General features: G+C 39.8%; 2 protein-coding genes across 2 annotated transcripts in view; both read right to left on the bottom strand.

Moving 5' to 3' along the window:
* Positions 1-855: 855 nt before the first annotated feature.
* Positions 856-1,795, bottom strand: LOC111232572 (ribonuclease-like 3). Its single transcript, XM_022760156.1, has 2 exons — positions 1,423-1,795; positions 856-941 (listed from the first exon to the last, which is right to left on the bottom strand). The coding sequence occupies exons 1-2, from the start codon at positions 1,793-1,795 to the stop codon at positions 856-858; spliced, it is 459 nt and encodes a 152-aa protein (XP_022615877.1).
* An 8,885-nt stretch (positions 1,796-10,680) lies between these two features.
* Positions 10,681-23,713, bottom strand: part of LOC111232433 (slit homolog 3 protein-like) — a 244,102-nt gene continuing 231,069 nt past the window's right edge. Inside the window, exons 34-38 of the mRNA XM_022759949.1 lie at positions 15,929-16,083; positions 15,549-15,709; positions 14,717-14,874; positions 13,825-14,030; positions 10,681-13,719 (exon numbers count right to left, since the gene is read on the bottom strand). Coding sequence (XP_022615670.1) covers positions 13,466-13,719; positions 13,825-14,030; positions 14,717-14,874; positions 15,549-15,709; positions 15,929-16,083 — 934 coding nt within the window. The 3' untranslated portion in view covers positions 10,681-13,465. The remainder of the gene's footprint in view (positions 13,720-13,824; positions 14,031-14,716; positions 14,875-15,548; positions 15,710-15,928; positions 16,084-23,713) is intronic.

Genomic DNA, 23,713 nt, shown 5'->3' with positions numbered 1-23,713 from the left:
TTAATTTCTAATATTATTATTAATTTAATGAATAATATAATATTAAAAGTTGTAGATGTAGGCTTATGTCTGTATGTACCATCTTGTATCTCCCATATTAAACATATTAAACTGCTGCCATCTTCTGGCAGATGGTTTGTTGATTCAGTGAGAGTGAGGGTAACAGCTTCACTCAAACTAATCAAAACGTTTGTTGAATCGTTCAGTTTTTGATTTTGGGGGACCCTTGAATCTAGTGTAATCATTCCTGTAATCTCAATATGTCTATGCTCTAATATTGGGGGTTTTGGTTAAAGATATAATGTGTTTTTTTTGGGTTTTTTTTTTAATGCACTGTGCTGGTCAGTTGTTTAAAGGGGCATACAAGCAACCCAAGTCAATTTGTTTATTAGTCTACTTACCTAGAACAATGAAATATTTTGATTACATTAGTTATGTGAAATGTTTTGGTGGGAAGAAGATGCCAATTTAACAAACGGGAAAAGGGCAACACGTACATTAGAATTGATCCAAAGACAGTATTTGTTGATCATAGTTCAGTTTCAGTTTTGGCAAAGCCTTGATCCCAGTGGACTGTAAACATTCCTCTAACTGCAATATGATTGAACAACAAAATAAGGGGGATTGTGTGACAGTTCAAAGTATGGGCAACGATTGATGACCCACATGCAGACATGATCAGAACAGGCAGGATTAAGGACTGTCAAAAAACAAGCTTTCAATCAAGTGGTGGTCAGTTTCAAAACAAGTTTAAAAGGACAGAGACAGAAGGACAGGTCACAGACAAGCAGCAACAGGGTAAGAGTGTAACACAAAGCGTACTGGTTAGAAATACACGGCGTAATGACTGAGATGCTATGGCAAGGCTGCAATGTAGGCCACCTGGCAAGTGACTGACATATATTGGGAAAGGAAACTGAGGAGCAGGTTCAGGTGACTGCCTACAGTGAAGATAATGGTAAATGGACTTACACTTATACAGCAATTTTCTAGTCTTACTTTACTTACAATACTTGCCTAATTCACCCATTCATTCACACATTCATACGCACACTCATACACTGATGGAACAGGCATCAGGGGCAATGTGGGGTTCAGTATCTTGCCCAAGGCGCTTCGACAAGCGGCCTGGAGGAGCCGGGGATCGAACCACCGACCTTGTAATTAGTGGACGAAAAATATAAATTTCTGACTGGTCAGTGTGCATTGACCAATGGTACTATAGCCATCATTAATTGTTATTTCTAAAGTTCACGACTACATAGTCAATTATTGCACGATTGTGTTAAAAAAAAGACAAAAACAACTGTAAGCTTTTAGAAGTATTTTATTTGACATGACATTGAAGTACACGCCTGCTGTTTAATCAGTTGTCAAAGTGTATAATGTCTCTGTCAAAATGCACAGGAAGACCTTGCTCACATCTGATTGCAATTCTTCTTGTGCGAGCTTGACCACGGTACTGACAGCGAGGATGTCTGCCCTGCTGGTTTCTCAGTGAACAGACAACAATGTCAAAAGGTTGGAGGCTTTTGGTCATCTGACCATATGGCTCTCCTGCACGCTCACAGATGGATTTGACTATGTTGGTGGTAGCTCGGATGAAGGTATTGGTCTCCTTACACTCATTGCTGTCGGTTTTGGTGATATGTCGATTTCGTATCTCATCGTCACACCTGTTAACACTCATCTGCCCGTTGATGTGTTGTGCTATAAACTTTCTGTAACGGTCAGTGACATCCTGAGAGAGCACAGTGGCAGAAAGCAGCAGCAAGCACGCAAATGGAATCCTCATGATTCCCTGCTGAAGACAATGGGGGAAAAATACCCTGTTAGAGAATTTATGGCAGCATAAATGAATCCTTTACTAACTTTAGTCATACTACTAATACATAAATTCTGTGGAGCAAGTGAATTTTGTTCATACTTTGATCAGCTTGTTGGTTTGCAAACATTTGGTAAATAAAGAAAGAATATAAATTCCTGAATGTTGAAGCCTAATCAGACTTATCACCAGTGTTATCATATTTCTCAAAACAAGTGAACTCTATATGGCCCACACAATCCTCCTAAAGACAATTTCCTATTTTTCTTTTAAATCTTAATATCTGTGGCATAAGATTAAAAATTATAATCCATTTGGATCTTTAGGTTCTTTAGCTATATAAAAACACTGATATTCTAAGAATAATGTATTATGAATTTAGTTTTTATCACATAAAAACCCTGTATAAACTCTTATTGATAGCTGGAAAATAAAGAGAAAGTAATAACAAAAACAAACCTTTTACGTGTGAAATCAAATGCTCTTTTTCTTCTTTACTTTTGTCTAGTCCTTTCAGCTGGAAAGAATAGGAAATAAATGTCTTTTAGTCAACAAATTTGTCTCAAACCACTTTACTCTGCCATGCAATCAAAAGCATATTTACCTGTATCAGACAGCGGTAGTGACCAGTGACAGGTTTCTGTAAACTGCTGAATCATTTATAGACTCCAGTTTGTACTTGGACTTCTTGGCACAACAACACAGCAGGAAGGGAATTCACGTCGTGAACTTGTTAAGTCGGGCAAGGGGTGTGTTTTTACTGTTTGGGAAAATTTTGCAATAAGGCATTACCAACAACACTGTCTGGAGGCAAGTATGATCCCAACCAAGTCTTTCTAACTTGCACAGACGACTGCACAAGCAGCATAGTTTTTGACATTATGTCATACAGTACATGACACAATCAAAGCAATCTAGACCAGAACCCTTGTACAGAGAAGTGATCAATAACAATTATACAGTATTAGAAGCAATGTTTCAACCTAGTGACATGTTAAAATTGATAGGGATTATTACCATCCCATTGTTCTTTCAATTCATTTGAATGTCATCTTCTGCTGCAATGTCCTTCTGGTTGGTCTAAAAAATGTCCAAGCCTTTGAAAAAGAATGCAGACATGATTTTTTTTCTTATGCAGTCAGTTTTAATTTTGTTTTAAAACACTGACCCTATACACAATGTCCAGTTTATATTCATTAGATTTCAGACAGAATGGGCTTAACTGTTTGGGGAGGGAAGAGCATTATTACAAGGGCAGAAAATGATTAACTGTGAACCTACAGGGTGTGCAGGTTGAGTCCCACGGAGCTAACTATGAGAATGTATACACAGTGCATACATAAAGAAATATTTACTTTTGAATGCAGATGCAATATAGCTGCTAAAATCTGAAACTAAGTAGTTTTATTTTTCTGCTCTCATAGATATAACATGAGGGTTGCTTGTACCTTTCTCTAACTCTGTTGCTTTCTGGCCTTCCAACTTTGATATCTGTGTATCCTTTTTGTTAGTAAAACACTAGACTCAAATAGTCTCTCCTCTCTCTTTACACTGCTGCCATCTTTTGGTGGAAAGCAGAGGTCTGACAGGTGAAGCCCTAAGCCATTATTGTTAAGACACACACACACAAAATTTTTTCATATCTTTTTGCAGTTTATAAAGTGCCCTTTATGTTTCTGCACTTCATTGGAAAGTGCTACTAGACTGAAACGGGATAAATAATAACATATATATAATATTATTATTCTTAATAAATGAGAGCGGTAAACATGCCACATCAATGCCATATTCATACAGTCCGAAGTATGAAACACCAAAAAAAGATGCATCAGCATGCAATTGCAAATTCATTGAATATGAGATAAACTCATCAAGAGTGAGCGAGCACCAGAGTTTACTCAGAATAGTGCGAAAAATAAAAAATCTCCAGTGAGGGCATTTCTGTGGACAGAAACGTCTTGTTGATGAGAGAGGACAGAGGAGAATAGCCAGACTGGTTGGAGCTGACACGAAGGCTATACTGTAACTCAGATAACCATTCTACAAAACCGTGGTGAGCAGAAAAGCATCTCAGCATCTCACAGCAGAAGACCTTGTCAGACCTCCTGTCAGTCAAGAACAGAAATCTGAGGCTGCAGTGGACACAGGCTCACCAACACTGAGTTGCAGGCTGGAAAACAGAGCCTCACCTGACAAATCTGGATTTCTGCTGATACGCGCAGATGGTAGCATCAGAATTTGGCATCAACAGCATGATTCATGTATCCCACCTGCCTTGTGTCAACAGTCCAAATGGGGTGGTGGCGTAATGGTGACAGCAATGTTTTCCTGGGAATCTTTTGACCCCTTAATAGCAATCAGTCATTGTTTCAATGCCACAGCCAATCTGAGTATTGCTGTTGAACATGTGCATCCCTTTATGGCCACAATTTACCATCTTCTACTGGCTACTTCCAGCATGACAATGCAACTTTACATGCAACCACCAGATGGCGCCCTAGTACACTCAGTCAATAACAAAACCACATACTAATCTTAATGAAAAACTAAAAATATTCAGGTATCCTGGTTCAACTTGCTACTTTTCAAATATTCCAAATATCTATAACCTTCAACATATGAGGTCCCACATATACCATGAAATAGTAGCCTTCATCTGTCAACATAGCTGCTGCCTCATGTGGGTTTCCTGGTTATTTGTGTGTGAATGAGTGTGAACCACCTTTGCACAGTGCTGTGACAAGAAAGGCCTATTATATATTTCAATATTTTGTTAATATGTGCTTCAATTTTCCATGTTCCCATGTACAAATAAACGATAACTGACAATATTCCAATAAATCAAATAAGAAAATGCGATGAAGCAAATGCGAGAAATAAAGGATCTGACAGCTGTGATGGACAAGCAGCAGGTCAGGTGTTAATGTGAAGTGGAGGATAAAGAGCAACCAAATCGATCATCCTGGTTCTGTAAGAGCTCCAGATGCTGATAGGAATGAAGAAGGGATTCTACATCAGTGCAGCACCACTGATGAGCATGCAGCGTCTACAGACTAAAAGAGGAAAAAGGGTCATTAACTGTCATTGTTGATGCTGAAGCAAGAAATAGCATTCTAGAAGAATCTGTTTGAAGACTTTCTAAAATGTCTCTTTTGGACTGTGCATCACCCACAAGTTTTTTTATGAACTTCTAACCTCCAACATCCTGTGGAACACAAGTGTTGTCAGTTCTGAGTAATTAGTCGAAGCTATTTGGTCAGGAGCTGAGAAATGGCCAGCCACAGCTTTTGTTTCAGGGTTGCTGCTGCATGTAGCTTTGCATGTTTCTCACGCCCCTGTGTAGACCACTTTTACAGTTGTAAAACCAAAAGATTAAAAACACATTTACATTTTGAAGTGTTTTAAAATAACAAATTAATAATAAATTGATAATGTTCTCATGTGCAAAACAAAGGGCATTACAATTTTTTTTGATGATTATACTCATGTTTGACTTGAGTTTTTGGGAAAAACGAAAGACTGTTGGTAGTTGTGGTGAACAAATACACAAAAAACAGTTTTGAATCAAAAATATCTTTAATGTCTTTATTCTTCTGACAGTGAAGAATCTCAGAAAAAATGATTCTCTTTTAAATTCTAGCTATTTGAAACAAAGGCAGTTCCTTCTTACAGGGCTCTAGAGGGTGTATACATGGTGTACCAGATAAAAAACTGCTGTGTGTAACACTGATTATTCCATGAGTCTACAACACAAACAAATGTAAACTGTCAAAGTTTATTTAACAAGCAACTTGAGTACACATTAGCTGTTCAATCAGTTGTCGCTAAAATCTCTTTCTCCAAAATAGTGCACAGGATAGCCTTGTTCACATTTGATTATAATTAACTTCTTGTGCTTTTCATGACCACTGTACCGACATTTGGCAAGCTTGGCTTTCTGTTGTGTCAGATTGCAGACAACAAGGTCAAAGCGTTGGTGGCTTGTGGTCTCGTTATCATATGGCACTCTGTCACAGATGGATTTGACTGGCTTGATGTCGGCTAGAATGAAGGTATTGATACTCTTACACTCTTTGTTTTTGAGTCTGGAGATATTTCTTGCTTGCATCTCATAATCACACTTAGTGACAGTCATCTTCTCATAGATATGCTGTTTTCTGAACTTCTTGTAGCGTTGCATGAGATCTGCATCATGCAAGAGCACAGTGGCAGAGAGCAACATCAGAAGCAAACAGACACACTGGAACCTCATGATTCCCTGGTGGAGAAAAGGCAGAAAAATAGAAAATTTAAGGCAATTAAAAGTGGTAATTGTAATATATTTCCCATCTCAAACTGAATATATTTCATGAGCCGCTGAGGGCAGTGATGTACATATAGTGGTTAGCTTGCTGGTTCACACATTTGTGAAATTAAAGCTGGCTGGTAAAAATTACTCTTATAATATTGAATGTTACTTAGGCACTTATGCTTCAAGCTGTGGTATCAAACAACACTGTGCCCGGAGTTGGCTAAGTGACATCAAAAACTCTCATGGGTCAAGAATATGTTTATGGGGTGTCATGTGGCGTAGCGCCCCATGTGTAGAGGCTACAGTCCTCGGTGCAGTTGGCCCCGGTTCGAGTCCCGCATCGGACGGCCTTTGCTGCATGTCATTCCCCCTCTCTCTGCCTCCCCATTTCCTGTCTCTCTCTACTGCACTATCAATAAAGGCATAAAAAGACCAAAAAAATATACTTAAAAAGGAATATGTTTATGTTTTATATGTAAATGAGGATGAGTTGCAGACCTGCACACCACCAGTTAACACTGCAAAGCCAAAATGCAAAAAACCACAACCACAAAATAAAAGCCCTGTGTGAGTCCCTACTTTCACCATGACACTACAGTTTTTATAAATAGATGCAAACCTTCTGAAAGTAGAAACGTGATGACTTCTTTTTTCTTCTTTACTTATTAGTTCTCTCTGCAAAAAAATTAAATAAACATAGTATGTATTTGTTATTTTGCTGTTTACTGTAACATTACAAATTTGTCTAACCTATTTGTCAGGTCATAAAAATTACTTACCCGTATCACAGACACTGCTTAGCGGCAATGAAGCATCTGCACACTTCTGAATCTTATTATAGTTTGGTTCCTTGGCATGTGAATTCTCCTCCTTCATATCTTCTATCCACCACCCATCCATACATGACCACAACCTATGACCCACAGCTTAACATCAGACTCATTCTGCCTGTATACACTAATGCTGAACATCTTTACTGCTACACTGCTACCTGCTTTCACCAAATTTAACTCCTACCTATATCTCCCAAGCCGCTTTCTTCTATTACAATTTAAATTTAAATGAATTTTGAATGTTTCTTTCAAAATGTCTTCAAATGTTTTATAGTCAGGTGGTGAGATTCATTTTCCCTTTTATTTTGGGCAAAATATGAAAAGTAATAATAGTGGACAAGACTAATGGTCACAATAAGGAGTGTGCAACTTAATTCCTGTAGGGCCAGCTATCCCAAGATACAGTACTTCTTTTGAGACTTTTTGCAGTTGATTTAAACATTAAACATTACTTGTGACACTTTCTACACACAGAAAGATAGAATCAGTCTTTGATGACTGATTTACATCAGTTAAATACCAATGTTGCATAAAGCTGTTCTCAGAATTTGGGAATTTAAGGGCGTTTTCACACCTAAATTTGGTTTGCTCTGGTCCAATTCAGTTGATAAGTTTGTAAACTTGTAGCATTTTCCCCTTGTTTCGGTTGCTTTCACAGAAAGGAAAATTCAAATGAACCAAAATGCATCATTACAAACCACATGAGACTGTTCACTCTACTTATTGGCCAGATTGTCTGGCTTGAGCAGGAAAGTAAACACAGGAAGGAGGTTACTGGAACCGTCTAGCTCAAACTTCACAAGTTCAGAACTCTTTCACACCAAAAACGAACCACCTCCTTGAAAGGTTCTTTGTTTTGGTCCATACACCGGGTGTGATTACTGTTTTCACACCAACCCAAACAAATCAGCAAGACAGACAACAAATCAGGGTTCGGTTTAACCAGACTAAATAGCGCAGGTGTGCAGCAAGTGAACAACACTGATACCTTGAATACAAAATGTTTTAAGTGCACAAGACCTGAAATATTGAAGACATCACATTGGGATGTGGAAACTAATAACAACTAAAATGAAATAATCAGCAAAGTAGCAAAAATAATTAACTGCAGACCTTATGACACAGTAAGAATGAAAGGTTGATCTTAAAGTGATTCCTTTTCATTTGGATGAAATGTACAGTAAAATAGTGAAGACTTATGGTGATCCTGCAGTGTATGCAGTTTGAGTCCCAATGGTCCATCTATGCTGAAATATGTTTTCACAGTACATGTTTCTGAATAAAGCATGAATCAAATGACTTGTAAAACTGTGTGTCTTGACTGTATAAGCAGTAGTCCTCGCTGTCTGTACAATGATGCCATCTTCTGGCGAGAAGCAGACGGTTTGAAGATTTAATAGCTCAGTGGAGATGTTTTCATTTTTGTACTTTCTTTTGTTGACTGATGCTACATGCTCATAAGTGGCACCGTACTGAGGTAGAATTCATCCTTCACAAAAAGCCTGGTCAACAGGTTATACGACACATGTATGTTGTGCAGATTAGAGTGTTAATGCTACATCCAGGAGTGTTTGGCCTATGACTCTCTCATAGCCAATACTGAATGCTAAAAAGACAGACCACTAAAAACATACCCAGACACATGGCCCACAGTATTCTGCTAACTTATTAAAGCTCATTACTTGCAGCACAAGTAAAAGAAAATATACATACAAATGGGAAGGAGGAGATTCTCACAAGCAACTTGGAGCAGACCCACTTATTCACAAATCAACCAGAGATTGAACAGACAGTAAAGCAAAGTACCAGTAAAGAAATTGACAATTGACCCTGCAGGCTCTGATCAGCACACAACACAACAGCTTCAATGTACAGGTAAACAAAATACAGTATGACCTCCTGTGTAGCAGCAACACACAGCAGAAGCTCAATATAGACAGCCACAACAACTATTTAAATCATCAGTAAAAACATCTGACATGACAATAAGAGACAGAAAGACAGAGTGTATTGACTCACAGTGAAGTTGAAGTTCTTTTTTCGCCTGGAGTAGGACACAACTGTTGCCGTGATGGTCATTTTGTTTTGTTTGTTGAAACAACACTATTGCAGCTTACTCCTGGAGCTGATAACAGTAGCAACACCGGAAGGCAAGCTATCTCTCGTCTGTTTAAATGAGGTAAACGCTGTTGTTTGTATTGAAGCCGAATAAGACTCGTCTTGCATTTTACCTCAGAGTTTCTTTTCCAGGGAGCGGACCCTTTACAGTTTCGCGGTAGCATGACTGACCGCATCTTATTATTGACGACTGGAAAAAATGCCGAACGTGTGACTGAGCGAGTGGTTTACTTCCTGTTAGGGTTAGCCATTTCTCTTACAAATTTTTTTGGCGCGAACATCTTCTATTGCGTCATCAGCGGGCGTTTACAGCGGACCCACAACAGGTCTAATTGCAAACCATACTCATACAGAAGAGGATTAAGGCCACATGAGATTTTTTATTTTTTTAAAATTCTGACTTTAACCTTAGAATTCTGAGGAAAAAGTCCGAATTCCATTTAATTTGGATTAAATATACAGTAAAATAGTGAATACTTATGGTGATCCTGCAGTGTATGCAGTCTGAGTCCCAACTATAAACTCTCTGAGTTTAAAGTCAGAATTCTGAGTCTGTTGCTTCTAACTTTCTCTCTGAGTGATCATTTTATAATTAAATATAGCCAAAATCACAGCACAGTTGTTGTCTTTAACTTACTTGTATGGTGATTTTGACACTCGTACTAGGTACTCATTTTTACACATTAACCACACATAGTCCAGCCATAAGTTTTGACCCAGTCTTGGCTAACACTTAACTTGATGTGTTCGAATTAAAGGACGGTGACTTCACCCGACCTTCCTGCATCACATTTGACCACAGACTGACATTCATATGCCATTACAACCCAGAGGAGCATGCGAAGAAACCTCATTATTATTATTATTATTATTATTATTATTATTACAATAGCAGATTCCTGGCCTGCCTTAACTCCTGGGAGAAAGTGCTACATTATGTTAGGAGTCCCTTAAGGGGCTCCAAATTTTTAATTTTGGAAAAGCCTTGTACTCACAGAGTACCTAAGTCCAACACTTGAGTAAATGTTACCTTCTACCACTGCTCACTAAATTGTAAATATACCTGTAGTCATATCAAACTAACAACATTATTAATACAAAGGAGATTTGTCAATGCTGCAAATCAAAGAAAAGATAGGATCAATATAAATTTGTAAAACTCTATAATGACAATTTTGAGTAAAAATAAGGTATTAGTCACAGAGTTAGTTTAAACTTTTGATTTCTTGGCCCACCTAAACTGCATATTTTCAAGTCTTCCCATCACAGTTTACTATGTTTCAGCAAACTTCTTGAAATAATTCCACATAATCAAGAAAATGAAAAAATGGTTAGTGGGAAAAAAAATTACTGGAAGTAGGTTTAAATGATCTCAACCCTGTAGCTGAGTATTAGCTGTTTTAAGAAATAAGGTTAATAAGTAAACAAAAAAGTTAAAAAAAAAAAGAAAAAAAAAGACTGCCTTTTCTGGTATATAACTTTGAATCTAGACTAACAGAGCTGTATATGGGACTAGATCCATACTGCTGGGACAAATGATTTGTTACACAAATAAAGATTTTCAGTCAAAGATGAATGTCTCAAGAACTCAGACATGGAAGATGAGTGTAGTTTCAATGGTAGTTTAATTTTAACATTCAACATAAGTATCAATTATCACTCGCATATTCATGTTTTTTTTTAAACCTAGGACTTGGAAAATGGAAATGACTGACTATACAGTTATTTTTATGGTCAATAACTAATAACTGAGGTGTTTTATTCTGGTCACAATGAAGAACTAAATCTTTAGGGTCAGGAAAAGAGGGGACAAAAAGGGAGAAGAGAAGGAGGCAACAGGTAAAAGGTCAATGAATCACAAAAAAGAAAGGGGGAGAGATGGTGAACATGAATTGCAGCAAACAGAGGAGATATCATGAGCGACATGGGGAAAAAAGGCGGAGAAAAGCAGGGAGGGGAAGGAAAGGTATGAAGAAAAGAAGTGAGAAGGATCGGACAGAAGGAACAGAAGGTGTGGAAAACCGTGACATTGACAAACAAGGATAATACTGATATGTCTCAAACCAAGAATAACAGAGCTGTAAATTAACTGTAAAAGTCTGACAATACTTTGCACCTGTTGTAAACAAAGCAACTATGTATAAAGTAAACAATACAGTAGTAGTTACATTATAGTATTTTGCTATGCTCTTAATTGTGTTAGTCCTTTATGGGCAGTTAAAAACCGTGCTGATGTTGAAGTTCTTTTCAGCTGGCCTGTGGTACCTTGGTCCAAATCTGATATGTTCATGTGACAAAGTTACAGAAGTGTCTTTGACGTAGCAGGCAACTGAGTCGTCATTGTGGAGGTTTGCTGTGCAGACTGGAGGACTGTCTTTTGGTCAATAACTATAATAAACACTGTTTAAAAACCTCCACTCCACACTGTGAATGGTGAAATTTAAATTGTGAACATATTATCAAAAAGCTTCTCCTCAAACTTTTTGAAGTGCATTTTCCATGGAAATAGAATTTTTTCCATATGCACCTTAAAGCATGTCATGGTCCACCAAATAATCAGACCTGCATAAAATGAAGAGGGAAAAAAAGAAATGGGTTTTTGTTGATGCTGCAATTTCAAATTCAACGTGAGGCTATGAATTCTGCAACAAGTAATTCATAACAAAAGACTGTGGCATGATTAAGGCTTCTCTTATATTTGGCCCAATTACTGTATTTGCTTTGGGATTTCTATAAATTTTGTAGGGCCTGCCCACATAACCTGATCGGGGGAGAAGAATAATTTAAAGAAGGCCACTATTACATTTTCACTGTGTTGTCAGGGAGACAGGCGACAGTGGCAACACCCATCCAAAATGATCAAACATTCAGATGCAGCCGTTGGGAATATTGCAGCAACAGTTTTGAATTTCAAAATAAGTACACATAGGCACTTCAACTTGTATAAATCAACAATTTCAGTCAATCATTTTGAAATGTACTTATCTGTTAAGGCAAATAGAGTGGACTTTGGTGTAATGGCTTTATTCAAAACAGCTTCCCCACCCAGTCAGAAAACCACCTCATGTTGAGCAGCCATTTAAAGAGTAACTTAAACCAGCTGAAAATATTGTCTTTGCTGAGTTTAATCCAGTGGTTTAACTCCTCACATTGCTACTGTATATGGCACAGTGTACTGACACACCCTGTGACATCACTGTGGGGGTAGTTAGCACACTTCTGACCACCCGGCCCCAACTACACCCAGCGGTGACGCACACTTGAAATGTTCAAGAGAGAGAGCAGTGAAACACTGCTTTTCAGCCTGGTATTAAGTCACTCTTTAAGAAATAAAAGAAAAAGAAAACAACAGACAAAACGTCTTTGTTATCTGAATGGGTGGTTTGATTCAAATTTGCCTCCTGTTTTCACATGACTCGTCAAGGATTGCCTTGGGTATCTGTTTTAAAACTTATTTAAAATCTCATTCGCTAATAGACTCAGCACAATGCTGAATTTACAGCATTCCATTATTGATCATTTGAATGGGAAATCCTGATTTATGATGAACTCCTAATGAATAGCAAACGTCTTTCAGATTTTCATGTCAAACCTCATGTGGCTCCGAGTCTGGTGTGCAACAGCAAACAACAGAATAACACAGCATTAGAACAAACTGTTAAATCATCTCTCTCTCTGGAAAGAGTCTTTTATGTTTTCTCAAAAAAACTCACATGTGAGGATGATGTCCATTATATAGTGAAGCAGGTTAGCTAGGCACATACAGTTCCCCTTCAGCCTCCAAGAGAGAGGGCAACAAAAGACCGCCACCTTTTCCTTATTGTGGAATCAACGCAGCTCTTCTCTTCAGCCCTCTTCACTCAGTGTCCAAAGCCTCCCACACATCAGCACTCACATTAACATCATGCAAATACACTTAGAAAATATAAAATTCATTGGGTTAAGGTATATATTTATATAGATTTATACATACATATAAATTCATATACTTTTAAGGAATGTTAATCTATTTTGTGGTGTACTTTTTCTTCTTACAAGGTACAAAATAACATTTTTATACTATGTAACACATTATATAATCAACATATTAAAAAACAACTCATCAGTCCTTTTATCATCTTTTAGAAAAAAAAATCCATAATAAAAATAAGTTCTATGTTTTTTCTCACTTATATCTTACAATATATTTTCTCTCTGTCAAAAACACGCACACATGTCCCATTTTTGTTTGTGGTTTCTCTTGGCAGCAAATTGGCAGCGGTCAAAACGGATGTGGAAAAAAAAAATCACATAATGATGGTGCTCATCAACGTGGAAAAATCTCTCTACATTGATGTGTAGAATTCACAAAATGGCAGCGGTGGGTGTTGCAAAACAAACGAACAAACTGCGGTGCTGTTACAACGGGCACTTGGAGCAGCCACACTCCAGAGCAGTTTCCATCTCCTCGGAGTACGAGGTGCCGTCGGTGCAGCGGAAAACCGCCTTCCTCCTCCTGGTCTTGGTGACGCCACAGCAGACACCAGGGGGCGCTGCGGCCTGGCAGGATCGCGGACAATCCATGCGGGGAATCTTGCTGGTGGATGTGCATGTTCTCATGGGGTGGTGGCGCTTCAGCTGCTCCCTCACCATCTCTCCTTGACACGTCAGCTCTGGAGAGACACAAATTAGATGTAAGCTGATGTCAAATCCTGACCTACAGAAACTTCTCTCCCGTTGTCCAACTTTTCTTTTTTTTTATATCGTTTCCATCTTACCTGTGTCACAGGTTGGTCCGGTGAACCCAGGCTGACATTGGCAAACCGGCTCTCCGGCCTCTGACACACGACACTCCCCGTGTCCACAGCGATGCCCCCTGCAGGCCGGAGGCTCTTGCCGTCGATCACAATACTGACCTTGGTAGCCTTCACTACACTGGCAACTGTAGGACTGACCCTTCGGTGTACACACACCATGAACACATCTGGAGCATGAAGAGGAGGATGGACAGAGGGAAGACAGGGTGGAAGAGAACGTTAGGGTAGATGTGTGTTTTTACTCGTTATTGTTTTCAGACCTAAAGCAAACACATAATTTGGAAATCAACACTAACTATAAGATTGGCTATTACTATGCATTCATGTCATGGGAAGCACCATGAACAGATCACAATTTCATGTACAGCTGAGTATCCAGGAAAGCTCAACCAGGCCACAGGGCAACATCAGCTGGTTAAATTTCAACCTTTTCTTCCCAAGTGATGAGATTTATTTGAGTACAACCGATCGGATCTTCCTAATTTTTTATAGAATGAACATGTCAAAAATTATGATTAGGGAGGCCCATGCCACCATGCATGTGTGAGGTGGTGTACAGTATAGGAATGGTCAGAAAGCAAAAAAAAATGCGCAGAGAATTTTTAAATAGTTCAAGGTGTCCAAAGCCCAAATATATTCAGCCTACAATAACATGAAAGAAAAAACAGAAGCACATTACATTTCAACAGCTGGAACCATCGTATATTTGGCATTTTCCTTAAAAATCAGATGTTTCAGTACTTGAGTTCTGAAAAGCAACATATAGTTGGTCTGTTTTAAACATTTTTTAGAGTTTCAAAGACTCTCCTTAACATCCAGTCATTTCTGCTCAGTCTCTGGTGGGTCCGCCTACCTGCTGTTCTGACAGGGGTTCGGTGTTGTTGACTTGTCACACAGGGCTCCGCTCCGTCCTGGAGGACAGTCACATGTTACCCCCATCTCTCCTCCTTCCCTGCACGCACCCTGTGCACACACACTGCAGGTATGACAACCTGCAAGAATACCATCGCCCTGGTGACAGAACAGGAAAGGGAGAAAATGCAGTCAGAGGAAGCTGAGTCAAAGGCCTTTTAATGCTAATCGGTTTTGATGTTGCGTGAATTCTACTGCCTTCATCAGCACTGGAAGTCCAGAGTAAATATAGCTGCAAATGGAGAGATGACATCTGGTCAATTCTACAGCTGCGACCAGCATGGGTTTGAACCTCCTGACACTAATTGACAGCCGTGAGCTTCCGCCTCTGACTTTGGCCTTCGCCGATTGGTTAGAAGGGCGACGTTTGTTCAGAAACTTTGGAGGAGAATATCTCTGTACTGTTGCCATGCTGTTCAATGTGTCTGGCTCACAGAAGCCTTTGACAGCACCTCTCCACATTAAGATGTGTTTGGAACATATTGCAACTATATAAAATACAGTATAAATGTAAAGTTACATACTGTAGATTTAAATATTCTTGCTCTGAAACCAAAAAAGCAGCAATTCTGTCACAATATTTAGCATTATGACTTTTTCACTTGACTTTCCTGTTGAATGTTTGCTCTCTCTTGCAAAACATAACTCTGCAGATATGCTGACAGCTTCGCTAACAGGCCACACTCACAGCTGAAGGGTTTCTTCTGTAGCACACTCTACAGTCGTAAAAAGATGCCCTGTTTGAAAGAAAAAAATCTTCCCCATATGATTACCTTGCTTTCGACTCCTTGTGGTCGTCCTCCTCCCGTGGCTCTGTGACTCAGATCTTGAGGCTCTCCGTTGATTCGGACATTGTGGATGCAGCCATTAAAAGCCTGAGGAGAACGTTCAGGGCCCGGACGCAGACCTGAGGCCACCACCTGTGATGGTACGCCTGAGAAATGGAGAACAACATATGAAGATGCGGAAAAAGAAGAATGAGACAAATTAGAGATTGAGAAAAGGGACGAGATGAGATCAAAGAATGGGAAGAAAATTAAGAAACCGGACAAACAAAAAAGTAAAGTGAGAGGAGAATTACTTGATTAATACTCTTCACTTATCTCTGTATATGTTATCTCATGTATGTTTCTGTGTGTGTGTGTGCGCGTACCTCCTATGTAAAGCTGAGTGTTATGGTCGACCGACGGCTGGCGTGCTAGCTTGCCCAGGCTCTTGGGGGCTCCATTATCCACCACCAGGCTCAGTGAACGGTTCTGAATCAACAGCTCGACCGTGTGGAAAAGCCCATCATTCACCGACTCCACGCTGTCACAAACACAGAAAAAGAATGGACGGACAGATTTTCAGTATGGTTTCCATTATGATAAATTACTGTGTGAATTCTACACCAGTCAGGAGAATTAGTGAGGAAAAAACATGATAGAGCAAATTGAAAATGCCAGACACAAAGCAGACACCAAACATTTTCAAGTCAAACATGTCGTTACTTTGTTTTGTTGTGTTTGCAAATCGACCAAACTAAATGAAAAAGAAATTAGGGAAATCTGGGCTGAAATGTTATTCTCAGACATAAAACAGACTGATTACATCCTCAATGCAGTGCTCTTTTGGAAGGGATTAAAATGTGCCCTTGATCTAGGCCATGGTTTCCTAACATGGGGGTTGAGGCCCAGGATGGATCTCCACGCAACACACGGGTTTGCTTATTCTGATGGGCTTGTGCCTTGGGGTGAAACTAAATTGATACAATTTAATGGTCAGACTCAGTCAGTTTAGACCCTTGTGTTACAGAGAGAAGCTTTGTTACTAGAGCTTTATATTTTTTGGAGGAAATAATTGTTTCCACTGAAGAGGGGCCTGCAGTGAACCAGGATCATGACCTTTTGCACCATGTGTGACCCTGGGAACAGTGTGTGTGTGTGTGTGTGTTTGTGTATAAGAGTGTGTGTCTGAGATTTCCCACTAAGTGGTTTTTGCTGGAGGGGAGACAGACAGCTATAGAGACAGTGGTTTGGCTCAGCCAAAAGAGGGAGAGAGAGCGAGAGTGAGAGACAGAGTGGGAAAGAGAGGTAGATGTTGGGGTGGTAAAGTTGACTGTGCCTCCGTTCACCCAAGTTCTTCCTTCCTCGAACCCGGAGAAAACAAGCAGAACATCAAAAACACAAAAGAACAAGTGAAGCCACTCTTTCCGTTGGTGGTCTGCTCCAGACTCCCACAGCTAAACATCAAGACAATACATCCCTTTGTCTGCAGCCGCTCATTGGCTAACTAGCTAAGGAGCCTCAGGTCCGCTTTGACTGACAGCTGTTTATAGAGCATTGAGATTACAGTGATGTTGCATTAACAGCCAATGGAGCAGGGCTGTGAGCTCTGGAGGTGGGCCAGTGTGACTTTCACAGATAATCCTGACCATACAAAAAGGAAGGAAGGAGACGGAAATACTGATTAAAGTGAAAGATTATAATAATTGAGATGGTATAGAAGTAGAACAATAAGGATGGACATGGGACGGAAGACAAACAAAAGCAAAAACAAAAAAAAAAACCTGATAATCAAGATGTAAAATTAGATATTAAGATATTAAGAGATATTAAGATATTTAATTTGTATTGTGTCTTTTGCACTTGTCCTACTTGTCCGGGATAAAAGTCTTAAGTTTGTATTGTTCAGATAGACTAGAATTACCACCTTGCAGTTGTATGCCTCCGCCAACCAGTTAAGAGTTCCAGTTTACATCCATATCTGTCTAGCATTAAGTGCAATTTCTTTATAATTAGCTTATAAATTCTTAAGTTACGGCCAAAAACATGTTTTCTGAGGTCACAGTGACCTTGACCTTTGACAGGCAAATTCTAATCAGTTCATCCTTGAGTCCGGGTGAATGTTTGTGCCAAATTTGAAGAAATTCCCTCAAGGTGAAAGATACTGAGTAACAAAGCCACTGATGCAATCAACAATGGCAAAAATCAAACAAACGTACTGTTCTCCTGGACCTCAGCCTAGTTGAACATTTAGCTGGTGGTTTCTAAAATAAGAGCTGCTACTTCACTGTAGACCCAACACAGACACATACATGGTTTCCATTAGGAGCCATGTAATTTAATAATAGTCTCAAACAGGCCTGCTGCAACCAAGCAAAATGATGGTCTGCTAGCCTGAAAGATTAGTACTCTACCTCATGCCCCTCCTCTCCTATCTTTACTTTGTATTCCCACTCTTGCTTTCCTTTTTCTTTTTTCATACATCTCCTATCCTTCTCTTCTTTTCCTTCTTTCTCCACTTCCTCCTGCTTATCTCCTTTTTCCTCCCCAGTTTCTCCTCGTCTCTCCCTTTTGCTCTGCTCTGCCCTCCTTTCCCTCCCTAACACCATTCAACAGTCATCTCTAGTCCTTTTCCTCTTCTAAAGCTTCTCCACTTTCATCCAAGAAGCTCTTCATCCCCTTTTGAATTTGTTCAAGTGTCTGGAAAGTTAAATCAAACAAGCAGCTCTCACAGCGGAAGAATTCTCAAATTGATTTTTTGCACAGGTTTGAACTTCACACACTACATTTTGACACATCACACACACACACACACTCACACACACATACTCTCTGAGCTGTGAACCTGCTGTGAGACTAAAGCTCCACCGGGTGGCAGTAGATGACTAATGGTCAGTGTTCCCAGGTCCGAGCAGCCGCCAGCCGTGCAGGCAAAATGTGTGCGAGTGTGTGTGTGTGTGCTTGATGTTTGCCAATATCAGAGTTCATCAGAGTTTTAACAAGTCGGTGTTTTCCAGGACCTGACACGTGCGTGTGCTTGGATGTTTCTGAGTGAAATCAAATATATATAAATACAATCATATTAATACATATGCTCTTCATCAGCAGCTTTTTTGTCGAACATATATTGTAGATTTGCGTCTGTGTGTGTGTGTGTCTTTGAGGTTCTTTGAAGCTGGCCGTGTTGGCCCAGTGTATTAGTAAAAAAACAGTCCATAATGGAATTCAATAAAAACAAACACATAGCCGTGGCAGATTTCAACTGCCCCTCTCTCTTACGCACACTGCGTTCGCCCAAACCCACAAGGGGACGTCAATTTCCTGTCAGTCCAGAATCAAATACACCCTGAAGAAGCACATACACAAACAAATAAACTTTACTAAAAAAGAACTTCCTAAAAACCAGAAACTGGCTTTTTTTCATATAAATGAATCAAATACCGACCCAGAAGTAATTACTGGTTGTTGACTTTATCTCAAACTGAAAAAAATATTTGGATTAGAAACAACTTCGCAGATCCACTTACACTGTTAAATATAATTAGGCACTGCTATCATTTACTCACAATGTTTCTAAACCATGTTTGCAGCCTGTGTGTGTACGTGCATGCGCGAAGGCATCTGACAGTGAACCTTGTGTGGTTGTGAATGAGTGTTTTTTAACATATACGAGTGTGGGTTTACGTATGCATGTACATGCACGAGCAGTCTTTACACAATATATGTGTCTGTCTATTAGTGTCTGCATGTTTGACTCAGTTTTGTAGATATTCACTTGTTTGTTATTCTTCATGTGTGTGTGTGTGTGTATGCTTCCATGTGCGCATGTACTGTATGCGCATGTGTGTGTGTGTGTGTGTGTGTTTAGCAGCCCAATCTGATTAAAATGATGTTCTGCAGACAGGAATCCCAGTCCCATATTGCCGTGGTAACCTCAATTAGTCATTGCTGAGACGGCAGCTGCTGAACAGCGAGCCCCTTCACTGTTTTCTTTCTTTCTTTTTTCAGCTTTCATTAAACCAGTCTGGCCAGTTCAAATGAAATTTGTACTTTTCAGGAGTGGATTCGAAGCGTTTTGATGTAGGGTTTGAGGAATGAGTGCTCCTTGTTTCAGGCCTATAAAGTTTCAGTATTAGAATGTTTGAATTGCTTCTGAGCGTTTTAAACCTATAATGTTCAAGGATTGTCTGTCTGTTTTAACCACAGCCCTGTGGTTTTTAAGAGCCAGATTCAGGTCAGACATTCAGTCAGTCACTTCACTCATCTGAATCTGGGCACAAAATCATTTGTAAGATCTGTATCCAAACAGAAACTGGATGTAAATGTGACATAATTTCTGCAAGCAAAGTATAAATAAATATACATATCATAGCTGCAGACTTTTACATGACTTTCATAATCTTTCATTTATTTTAGAGGATTACACACATTAGGGGAAAATACAGCTGGGTCCATTTGTATGTATTGAGTGTGCCACATGTGATAACCCACATATATGTGGAGTGAACGCGTTACAAAGAACACCTGTACAATGTAATGATTTTCAATATTCCAGCTCTGCAAAAATACTGAAACTCATATTAAGTTTTTCCTAACATTATTTTGGACAGGAGGGTGTAACTCACGTTTAGGTTCACCAACCAACAAGGATCATCATTTTCCCAGAGATGATCCCTCACTAGCTTCCCACCAGAAAATACTGCCAGTTGCATTTAACTGAACCACAGCAGCTGAGAATAGAGAGTTTTTGGCTTCAAATTTATTAATCTATAAAAATAATTGCTGCTCTGGCTTTCATAGATGTGGTTGTAAAGTTTGTCTGGTGAAATACTTTTATTATTTACTTCCTTGTTTCTTGCACAAATGGCACACAAAAATAAAACATGCAATACTGATATTATTCCTAAATATTTATTCAGTAAATTGTTCATTAGGTTTCATTACTTCATTTGTAAATAAACACATAGGGTTCACTTCACTGTCGGTAGGTGCAGCGTCTGTTTCCCCTGTATTCTCTCTCTTTTTAAATCATCTCTTCCTCTCTCCGTTCTTTCCAACACCGCTCTCTGCATCCCTTTCCATCATCCTCTGTCCAATCATCCATCATCATCCCCCCTCACCCTACTTCTGTCTTTTCTCCGTCTCCTTTCTGTCCACTTATCCATCTGCCCATCCATTGCTTCCACTGCCTCCGCCTTTCTTTATCATCCTTTTCTCCTTTCATGTACCCATTCATCCCTGCATCCCTCCCTCTGTCACTCGCTGATGAATAACAGTAGATGTGCTCTCTTTGACCCGATGGGAGATTAGTGTGGCATTTAGTAAAGGGCAGCACATTAATACACAACAAACACACACAAACACACACACAAACACACACACACACACACACACACACACACACACACACACACACACACACATTCAACACTGGGCATGTATAACCTTTCATCTGTTGCTAATAAGGGCGCAGTGATGGACTTGTATTGTCACTCTCTCTCCCTCCTCTTCTTTTCTATATACATATCTATCTGTGGCTATAGGTGTATGCCCATACAGTTTTACTGTGTATCATTTCTGCATGTGTGTGTGTTTCCACAGTATGTACATGCATGTAACTGGGTCTACATGTATATGTCACAGGCTTTCTCTTTGTCCTCCTCCAACACTATCTTTTATAGTGCAAACTTAAAAATACCCTATGGAGTTTTTCCACTTCTAATAGTGCTACGGAGCATTTTTATGTGTGTCCTCATACTTGGGTAACACAACGCACATTCCCGCCAATGGTTTCACACTATTCCAATGATGCATCAACAAGGTCAGTAAAGAAGAAAGGCTGCAAAGCTAGTAAACATGGTTGCAAATGACTTATATGAAAGGAAAAGCATTTAACACATTTGTTCGCCCTCAAGGATACATATAATGAATTTTGGTGAGTAACGCTGATGGAGAGATAACTCTTGTTTCTTAGGACTCCACAGAGAACCTTTGACCTAATCTCTTAGATAAAGGTATCCAACGATCGAAACCTCACACACATCAAATCTTTATTTTAAAGCCCAAGTTTAACTGTTACAACTGAAGCAACTTATCAATTTACCGTTTCACCAGCATTAGTTTTACTTTAGTGTGTACTGGTTTGGCCACGACTGCTACATTTCAGCTCATTGTGAAAAACTGGCTTGAACGCAGTGCCCTTTCTGGTTCTCCGGTTTCTACAGAAGATAACCAAACCAGGGATAGCTCAGAAACATCCCAGGGACTGGCACCAGTCCCTGGCTCTCAGTTGTACAACCGCAGTAACAGTATGGACAGTGCCATGTTCGGGATCTGCCAGAAATGCTGTGCTCAGATTGTGGTGGTTAAATAGTTACGCCATTCTGGACAGTATCAGTTTAATGGTGGTAGGACATTCTGCTGTGCCTGCCTGGCCATGTGGTTTGAGTCAGTTTACAATGTATTTCCAAAATTAGGGCAGATAAGATAGGCCATTTGCAATGCTCAGCTTCATGCAATCAAACGATGGCACATACAAAGAAATGTATAGAAGCTTGTGGTAAATGAGTCTCAGGCTTGGAGCTGGGCCCCGTCTCCTTCCAGGCTGCTAATGCTAAACAAAACATAGAGACAGTGTTTACTTAGTGCTTAGCATTGTGCTCAGGCATGATTTGATGTTTCTTTCTCTCACTTTCAGTCTTTCATTTTTCTTTGTTGCTCACCCTTGTGGACTGTCTTATGCCTCCTCCTTCTTCTCCCTTGTCTCTGTGTCCTCCAGTGAAAAACTTTGATTATGTTTCATTCAATCTTACCTTTCCGCGCTACTGTGCACTTTCTTTGTCCCTGTCTGTCTTCATCTGTCTTTCTTTTACTTTCTTTCTTCACTCCTCTCCGTATTTCTTGCACTCTGTCTGTCCGTCTCCCTACCAGGCGTGGCCTGTGTCAAGTTAACAAGACCAGACAAGGATAATTCCCTGACTCACTCTGTGGTTTACTTTTCCCCTCTGCTCTCCCCCCTCTTTCACTCCATCCCTCTGTCATCCCTCACTCCTCTCTCATCCATCCTGCTGTTCAACCGTGTCTCATGGTCTTTTCATTTCAGCTGCTTCTATCCATCTGTTTTACCTCTCCTGTTTGGCGGTCAACCTATTCTACCCAGTTATCCCTTTATCGTGTTGTACGCTATTTCATTCATGTCCTCTCTCTAGCCTCAGTCCATCCATCTATCTTTCTATCTATCTATCGTATTTATGTCTGTCTCTCAAGTGATCACCGTCTTTCTGTGCATCCATACATCCCTCTGCCTATTCTATCCTCTTCTCTTCTCTCTCAACCTCAACCTTTTCAACCCCGTCTCCACCCCTTCCCATCTGCGCCAGTGTCTAATTAGATTCACCCCACCGTTTCCATTCTTTCATTCTGTCCTTCCTTCCTCTCAAACCTTCCCTTCCTCTTCTTGCCTTTCATGTGTCAAGTATTGTGAACTGCAATATTCTCGTTAAGGTCATATTTGGGATAAGTGGTTTCAACAAATCTACCCACCCAGGTTACAAACCAACCTCATCTATGAGAAGAAACAGAATCTCACCACAGAGATGGAAAGTGCACAAAAGACTACAAAAATCTGCAGCAAACTAGACGGAATCGACAGGGTGGCAAGTTGTTTTTATGACCAATAAAACTCTCTTTCTACCCAGATGATCTCTTGGCATACATCTGCCCTGCTCAAGTCTCCTTTGGCAGGTCGTAGCCCGTAGCAGGTCTAGGGCTGCAGCTCTACAGCTGACCATGAGAGGGGCGGGGCATCAGTTTACCAGAGGTCAATGAAGACAGCAAACAGAGTTCATAGGCACCATCACAATGCTACACCATAATGAATAACCACTACATATGGAGGAAGATGAACTCAATGTAACTTGAAATTGTGGATGTCTAACATTTTTAAAACACACACAGCTTAGCAAAGACACTGTCCTATTGGCCTGTCCTACTAGAGTCCAAATGGTACTTCTTGCATCCAGATGGCACACTCTGACTGCAGGCTCGATGCAGTCCAGTTGCAGCCTAAATTCGATGACCAAGCGGACTGTATGGGTGGACCAAGTGTTTAGACAAACATACAAACACGGTCGTGTGTGCAGGCACCAAATGAATTATAAAAAGAAGCACATGGG

The sequence above is a fragment of the Seriola dumerili genome, unplaced genomic scaffold, assembly GCF_002260705.1.
Source record: "Seriola dumerili isolate Sdu_G_001 unplaced genomic scaffold, Sdu_1.0 BDQW01000331.1, whole genome shotgun sequence".
NCBI classification, from domain to species: domain Eukaryota; kingdom Metazoa; phylum Chordata; class Actinopteri; order Carangiformes; family Carangidae; genus Seriola; species Seriola dumerili.
The sequence above is the reverse complement of the archived record's forward strand: the minus strand, read 5'-3'. Positions and strand labels throughout refer to the sequence as shown.